Source organism: Polyodon spathula, chromosome 6, assembly GCF_017654505.1.
Source record: "Polyodon spathula isolate WHYD16114869_AA chromosome 6, ASM1765450v1, whole genome shotgun sequence".
Classification (NCBI taxonomy): Eukaryota; Metazoa; Chordata; class Actinopteri; order Acipenseriformes; family Polyodontidae; genus Polyodon; species Polyodon spathula.
This window is the reverse complement of record NC_054539.1, coordinates 7,851,501-7,859,889: the sequence shown is the minus strand read 5'-3', so window position 1 is coordinate 7,859,889 and position 8,389 is coordinate 7,851,501. Positions and strand designations below refer to the sequence as shown.

Sequence of the window (8,389 nt, the reverse complement as noted above, 5' to 3'; positions counted from 1 at the left end):
TCAGTTTGGCCATGCCTTGCGTCACTTCCCAGATTCCTTTGCAGACGAAGATGGCGGTCGTGGAAGAGAGAGTGGATGCGGGTGTTGGAGCTCTGGAGTGTGGATCTATTTCCCCGCGACTATCCACTCCGCCCCCGGACCACGCTCACCAGAACAACCCGCTCCTGGGGCTCCCTATCGTGGTCATCGACACCATTCTAAATTGCCTCACTTACGATGAAATCAGTTTTCTCCGCCTGGTGAGACGGAACAAACACAAACCCAAAATGCATATCGGCACTGCAGGGACGGATTTGCTGTATATTTGTTTTATTGTTGCGATATTTTACTATGCAAGTGACACATTGCGAAAGTTATATCCATGTCAGTATATCATAGTTAAGACATATTGCGCTATTTAAAAAAAAACAAAAACAGTGCTGTTTAGTCGAACTGTTTCCTTAATCACTTTATATTTATTAGTAAATATTATGACATGGATGTTTTAATTATTGCACCAACGCGAAGAACAATCCGACCGTTCGACTGGGGGAGTAGTCCAGCTAGCTCTGTAGAAAATACGTCAGTATAATAAGCAGTGTTGGATAATTTATTTTACAATTCCCTTGTGACATTCAGGGTGCAGCACTACAGCAAACTATATAAAAGCAATTGTGTATGTTTTATACTGGTTGGTTGCCATTACCAGTGTGTATTCAGTATTAATGTTTGAAGAAATTGACATTCAATAACTATAATAGAGTATTGCAGTTCAATCCAAAAAACATACAAATATGGTCAAACCAAAGCTGTCAACCGATATGAAACAGATTTCAGAATACTTTAAGGAAAAAAAATACCAATCACTGCTTTCAAAGTACACAATTTTCAGTTGCATTTTGATATTAATCAAATAAATGCTTTTGAACACCTATAATCAGTGTTATTGTTTAACTGTAAGTGGGGCATAAAACACAAAACCAAGGCAAACAGGTTTTGATCTCTTGTCCTGGTAGGATGTTAATATCAACCTGCTTTCTGGGAATTTGTTCCCACCTAAATCTTTTTTGTAGGGTTCTGGGTTTTGACGCCAGTTATGAGTTCTGTGTATTTTTGTAAGCATTAAAAATTAAAACAAATTCTGAGAAAATACAATCTTCAATGAATGCATTTTACTTTTGACTTTGAGAATGAAGAGTGTCCCCCTTTTTTCCTGGTTCTATGTGTTGTAGGTGAGATTCAATCATGAGCCAAATGTCCAGCAGTCAGAGCATAAGGCTTTTAGCACCAACAGTCTTTATGTTCCAAGATGCACTATTTTTAAAATGAAGAATTGTTTTATCTTGGGCTTGCCCTGCCTCTGGCCCTTGGACTGATGCTTGCTCATTTCATTGCGTATCACAGTCGTTGCATATCCCCAGACAGGTGTCAATATCATTAGGATTTCCTGCCTGATGGTCTCTTTGCCTCTGCCCTGGCAGGTGTGTAAGCGGATGGACGTGATCTGCCAGCGAATGCTAAACCAAGGGTTCCTGAGGGTGGAGCGGTACCACAGCCTCTGCCAGAAACAGGTCAAAGCACAGCTGCCCAGGTATGAACCAGCGGTACTTCAGTGTTCAGATAGTACAGCTGCCCAGGTATGAACCAGCGGTACTTCAGTTTATAGGTAGCACAGGTCCCAGGTATGAACCAGCGGTACTTCAGTGTTCAGATAGTACAGCTGCCCAGGTATGAACCAGCGGTACTTCAGTGTTCAGATAGTACAGCTGCCCAGGTATGAACCAGCAGTACTTCATTTTATAGGTAGCACAGCTCCCCAGGTATGAACCAGCGGTACTTCATTTTATAGGTAGCACAGCTCCTCAGGTATGAACCAGCGGTACGTCAGCTTCACTATTCAGACAGCACTGCTCCCCAGGTATGAACCAGCGGTACTGCAGTGTTCAATCAATGATGGCCCCTGGGTCGGGAATATTATTGCATCTGCCTACTTGCAGTGTTAAAATAGAGACCAGATTCATTTAAATCATTAGCACTGTAAGGAGGTGGATGGTGTCCAGTCTTGGAAATAATCAGGTCTGTTACCTTGACCATTTGGAGCTGAAACTGACCAGTGAAATGCAGACAGGAAAAAGAATAGCAAGAAAGAATGTAGTTGCATGTAGCAGCAGGTCCTTTAAAAAAATATTATTATTGTTAATACTAATAACAATAATGGGGCAAACTTTATGTTCTCTGAAAAACCATGCCTATGACTGAAGAGATGTCAGGGTTTTCAAATACTGTATTTGTGTTGATTCCTGCTGCTTCGTATAAAACATTAGACACTGTACCAAGACTCACATGCATGATGTATTCAGATTGCTTGCTGTCTTGGTGCTTTTGTCTTTGTCTTCCACCCCAATGAAAATATCCCTTCTACTTGCAGCAGTAGGTTGTTATATGTGAAGTCACTTTGTTAAAAGGATGATGTATAAGTGGCCCGCAGTCTGACAACAGGGATATAGTGGAGCTGTACATTTTTATAATGGATACCTAACATGTTGATTCAATACCTGACAGAGGATGTGAATGTGTCTGATCTGCCCCCTTCTCTTTTCAGACGAGAGTCAGAGAGAAGAAACCACTCGCTTGCACGCCATGCAGACATCCTGGCAGCTGTAGAAACACGCCTGTCCTTGCTCAACATGACATTCATGAAATATGTGGACTCTAACCTGTGCTGCTTTATCCCTGGAAAGGTAGGGCAACAAATCCCTGAATCCAAAATGTATTAATGCAACAATCTAAATTTGTCTACAGCAATGTATCTGCCCCAAAGGAACGCAAAACAAGTGTGTGTGGTCTGGCTTCTGGTGGTGTAGCTTAACCTTATACGGTTTTCTAAATCCCTGAGATCAACAGTAATCATTTTTCAAGGGGAGAAATAATTACCAAGCTCAAAGCTTGGGCTCTGTGCACTTCTGCATCTCTGTATTAATACAGTGCATTCGTGCGCTCTGTGTCAAGAGTTTCTCAGTGGACTTTCAACGCAAGATAAACATAATGAAAACATTTAAATCTGCCATGTTAATTTTGTCTATGGTGGAGTGGAGTGGGTGGTGAGTGAGTGAAGAGCTGGAATATAGATTTACTTTAGTTATATTTGTGTTTTGAGGTTTTGGGTGGAACACTAAAAAGATTGAGTTTTAGGAGGTTCACTGAGAAATGTTTATTTTCTGTATCCCTTGCCAAGTTTGAAGTTCATTTGCAGTTCAGTGCTTTGACCACAAGGTGGCACCATGATACCATAGCTTGTGGTTTTCAAACTGGGGTACGCTGCAAGCTCTTGTCGGGGTATGAGAGGAAAATCCTGTAATGACTAAACGCATTTTTTTTTTTTTTTTTTTTTAAACTATGTTGTAGTCCTTGGAGGCTTCTTTGCAATCGAATCAACAACATTGAATCTCCTTTCAAATAAAACCACAGCCATACTGGTGTAGGTGTCCTTTCTGTTGGGCGAGGTTACCTCTGTAAATGACCAGCCTTGAGTGCAGATGTGGCTAATTTACATATTTAAATATCAGGGAGGTGGTTACAGCAGTCTGGGCTAAAAAAAAATTTAAGGTTGTCATTGCATGATGTTGCTGCGTTTACATGTTTTAAACTGAAATGTTTTACGTTCAAATGATCAGTGTTAGTAGTTTAATGAGTTCAGTGTTTTATCTATGTTTTAAGTTTTTAAATAATATTATCGAGCAGGCAGCTGGGCCACCCTACTTAGACAGTGAATTCACTCGCTTTCTGCGCTGGAGTGACACGACTCTTATCTTTACTTGCAATGCTTTGTATGTGTATTTTCGTTATTAATTAATTTTTTGAGGAACTCCTTTGTCGTGTGAGGGCTTTACCCTTCGCCTCTGCTCCGGTAATTATTAATAAAAGCAAAAGCACATTGTTGTTAAAAAATGGAAAATTAAAAAAAAATAAAAAAATAAAAAAATCAATCCCTAAATCCTGGGATTGGGAAGTGTCTGGAATTGGATTCCCTACTCCAGACCTATTGAGTGTGTTCATATCATACAGCGAGTGTCCATCAATAATCTTTTAATTGTCTTACAGCTGATTAACACAAACAGACTACTGCACTAAACACTTTAACATGGAAGCATTTTGCTAAAAGTCATTTTTGGCTGCCTGATATAAATATCCCTTTTCTACTTTCAACAAATTAGCTTTTGGAAATATTCACTTCAAAACAATGTGCTTATTCTGGCTAGAGTCAATACTGCACAACACAGCATTTTACATTGTCTCAGCTCCAGTGTTCAACGATAACAGAGTTCAATAAAGAAAATGCCTTTTTTTTTTTTTTTAATGGCCCGCTTAAAGCTTTTTGTAACTTAAATTCCTATTGGTTCATTTTTAAATACAGAATTACATACCCTCTGTGTGTGGCTGCATTGTTTACTAGTCTGGGCTTAGTTTTACTGAAATCTGCCTAGCAACACATGGTAAATCTGAAACCGAAATATTGGCTTGCGGTCTAATTGGCCTCATTCAAACACATGTTATCGGCTTCTGGTATCTAGAGTTAGGATGTTTTTCAGGTACTTAATGTAATAATTAGAAAATACAATTTTTTTTCCTGTTTTCATAGGTATATTATGACCCACTCTCAGATGGGGGTTCTAGATTATTTGGAAAGGGGTACAGGGTCTAAAAAGTTTGAAAACCATTGCCTAGCTAAAATAGTAAATGTTTTTCAAGTGAATCTCTTTTATATCAGTCAGCACTTTAGTTTGTTGCATGTATAAAGAGCAGATGTAATTTAACGCAGTGACTGAGCTGCGGCCTCCTGTGTCCTCACACTGATGGTCTGATTTCCTTCCTAGGTGATAGATGAAATTTACCGGGTGTTGCGCTACGTGAACTCCACGCGGGCCCCCCAGAGAGCTCACGAAGTCCTGCAGGAGCTGCGGGATATCTCCTCCATGGCCATGGAGTACTTTGACGAGAAGATTGTCCCCATCCTCAAAAAGAAGCTCCCTGGGGCTGACATGTCTGGCCGGCTGATTGGCTCTCCTCCAGGTAGTTAGATTACGAATTGATGCCTGTCTTATGTATTGACCTGCTTTCACACAGCGATGATGAGGGTATGGAAAGCTGCACTGATATTTCTGGTGGATATCATATAGAAAATATATTTATGTTGTGGATGTAGGTCATGAAGACCAACTTTTTTAGGGTGCTGACACTAAATAATTTTTTTTATACTGCAACTCCCATTGCATAACTGTTTGCTATCCTTCTATGAGCTTTATACCTATAGGCTGTTGCTAATCAAAGCTGGAAAAGGTATTATTTCAGTCCCTGATATGCTTTATTGGCTACGTCTGTTACTACTATACCTTGTTTATCAGCTGCAAATCGGTCAATGCTTTGTTTTAATGCCGTGCTCTCTTACTCAGTACCAGGCCCCTCCTCCTCCCTGACCACAATGTCTCTTTTGGCCAAGAACACACCATCGCGGTCAGAGATGACGAAGCTGCAGCAGCAGGTGAAGGTGAACGGGGCAGCTGTGACGGCGTTGCGGCGTGAGATCTCAGAGATGAGGGTCAAGCAGCTGGAGCAGCAGAAGCAGCTGCAGGACCAGGAGCAGAAGCTGCTGGAGCAGACCCAGGTGATTGGAGAGCAGAACGCACGGCTGGCAGAGCTGGAGCGCAAACTGCGTGAACTGATGGACAGTGCAGTGGGAGACAGCCCTGCCGGGACCAGCCTGGAGACACCTTGCAAGCGCAGCAGGAAGGCAGCGGACAGCCCCCGGCAATCCAAACGCCTACGGAGCAAAAAATAAAAGGGGGGGAAAGATTCCACGGCAAGGCAGTAGCCAGCCGCCCCTCCAGCCACACACACACACGCACACACACACACCAACCCTTTCCCTCTCCCCTTCCTTGACCACTCCAACACTCTCTAGGTTTTGCCCGGCCATCCAGGGATTGGGACTGGTAGCCTACTATATATATTTTGAATTGGTAATATGTTCTGGTTTGGGACAGAATGGGCAAGCCTGCACATTAAAAGAAAAAAGGTTAAGTCCTGCTGAATGAAATGAAATTGCTATCCATAGAAAGTTCTGCTAGCTGGTGAAAGCTATGTAAAGCTTTCTTTGAGGGGGAGGTTTAAAATGGCAGAAGTGGTCCACAGTAATTTGGATTTGGTGGTTTGGCATCGTACTGCAGGTAACTGTGTAGAAAGGTGGAATGTTTAGGTTCTACTCATGGATTTTATTGGTTAGCAGATGAGTTAGCTGTATTTTTTGTAGTTGCTTTTTTTTGTTGTTGCTTTTTTAAGGGAGATTAAGAAATGCAATTTGCTATAGAGAAGTGGCTCTGGTAGATCAGAGCAGTTTAATGAATGCTCTGAAACCAGCAATTTGAATTGAATTAAGCAAACTACTGAATGGGTTATCCCTATTAATTTGTACTTTTTTTCAAACTTATTCAGTTTAATTTCTTTTTTTTTTTTTTTTTGCTAGTTCTGTATATTAAGACAGACATTTATTATTTAGAAGCCTCCTTTACTGTCTCCGTAAAACCTGCACCAATTAGAAGAAATCTATTCTGTAATCTCAAACTGTTGTTTTTTAATCTCATGTCTGTAGTAACCTGGCCTGTGTCCCATACCCTGCTGCCTTGTAAGTTTACTGGAAGCCTATGTATATTAAACTTTTCTTGAATTAATGTTCTGTATTTGTGCATTGGCACAATGGGGCTCCAGCTATACTTCTGTATGCAGGGCATTATCATAACAGTCCCAGTGTTCACAGGCTCTAAAATGAGACCTTGAATGAACACCATCAGCACAAACTAAAACAAAAGTATTTATGTCATATAGGAGAATGCTTGGATGTTGTGACTTTACTAATTAACATCTGTAAGTACCAAGCGGATACCAAAGCTTTTTATGTTTTTATCCACCCATTCTGGTTAAATAGTTTAGCTGTCTTTTTTTATTTTTATTTTTTAAAGGATTATCAGATTTTTGTAACCCATACTTTGATCTAAAGTGGACTTGCAATTGTGCCTCTACAAAGCTGTTTAGTGTAGTAGGGGTTGCTCATACATTAACCGTGCATGTTAACGTGCAGAGCCAGAGCTAGAGGCTGCAGGCCATGTTCTCCAATGTCGTTTCGATACAAATAACTGATTGAAAAAAACAAAACAAAAACGCTGTGCTCAAAATAAATCTATAATGTTAATGTAGGGGCAGATCGGCATTCGTGAAACAGCACTGATTTGAGTTTGCAAGTCATACCTGTAATCCAGGTAATCTCCTGGGATTATTTAGAAGTGTTGTCTGGGGTCATACTATGGCGCTCTTGTTTACTGTGGTTTTAAGATGGTAAATTTTATTATCCAGCATTGTAAAAAAAAAAAAAAAAAAAAAAATTGTGTTGAAATCCTTGTTTTAAATTTATTTTTACAAAGGCTATGTCCAATTTTCAGATAATGCATCTTGTAAGACATATGATGGAGTAGAGCAGCTGCAAATTCAACCAAATTTGTTGCCCATCAGTGCCTGCTCCTGCTTTCAGCCCCTGCCCACAGAGCCAGTGAAAATACTTCAGCTCACAGTTGCCCTCTTTAAGGTATTTGTTTTTAGTTGCATAGTTGTTCTACAGCTTTGCTGTTACCAAGCTCTTCTAACCTGTATACAGCTACCATTGGGCCAAACAGACACATTGGTGATTACCTCTGATCAAACTAGTCTGCCTCAGCAAGCAAGCAGCTTGCTTTAATTGTTTGGAAAGAATTACATTAGATGTTGGAGGGCAATATGAGATGTAGGGAAATCTGTAATTCTCCAAGGGCAAATCAGAATCCACAGAATTCTGTTTGCATTTGTTTGTTTTGGGAGAAGAAAACTATGTTCAAAGTTTGCCCTTCATTGTATCTTGTTCTCAAGTTTGTCTGTTCTCCAAACTGATTAGCCACCCCAGGTTCAACACTGCTATGATAGTGTTCCCACAGGCTGTTCTGTTATTTTTTGTCTGTAACCACTTATTACCAAATTAAACAAATGACCAGTTTTAATAACTGAAAAGTGGTTGATAAGCCTCCACGCTTTTCTTTTGGGTAGCATTTGGTGTATTTTTAGTTTGGGCCTTTTTTGGCAACAGTTGCGGTGGGTTGGATTCAAATGTTTTAAACAATGGTCAGTCAATTGGCAGGTGCTTCCTGAAAGACAAAAATGTACCGTAGCCCACGCATTGGATTAGTGAACGAAACGTGGCTGATTTGTGGAAGCACTGCATTGGGTTGAAATCAAAAGGTGGGGTGGGGTTGATGCATGGAGTTTAGTCCATGAGGAAATGTCAGATAGGGTGATTGTGACCTTGCATAAATTTATTTATTTTTATTACACA

General features: G+C 40.4%; 1 protein-coding gene across 1 annotated transcript in view; it reads left to right on the top strand.

Annotated features, from left to right (window-relative positions):
* The first annotated feature begins 45 nt into the window (after positions 1-45).
* LOC121316760 (F-box only protein 28-like) overlaps positions 46-8,389 on the top strand; it is an 8,822-nt gene continuing 478 nt past the window's right edge. The window contains exons 1-5 of the mRNA XM_041251919.1: positions 46-239; positions 1,461-1,570; positions 2,582-2,720; positions 4,854-5,049; positions 5,430-8,389. The exon at positions 5,430-8,389 is cut by the window's right edge and continues 478 nt beyond it. Coding sequence (XP_041107853.1) covers positions 51-239; positions 1,461-1,570; positions 2,582-2,720; positions 4,854-5,049; positions 5,430-5,815 — 1,020 coding nt within the window. The 5' untranslated portion in view covers positions 46-50 and the 3' untranslated portion in view covers positions 5,816-8,389. The remainder of the gene's footprint in view (positions 240-1,460; positions 1,571-2,581; positions 2,721-4,853; positions 5,050-5,429) is intronic.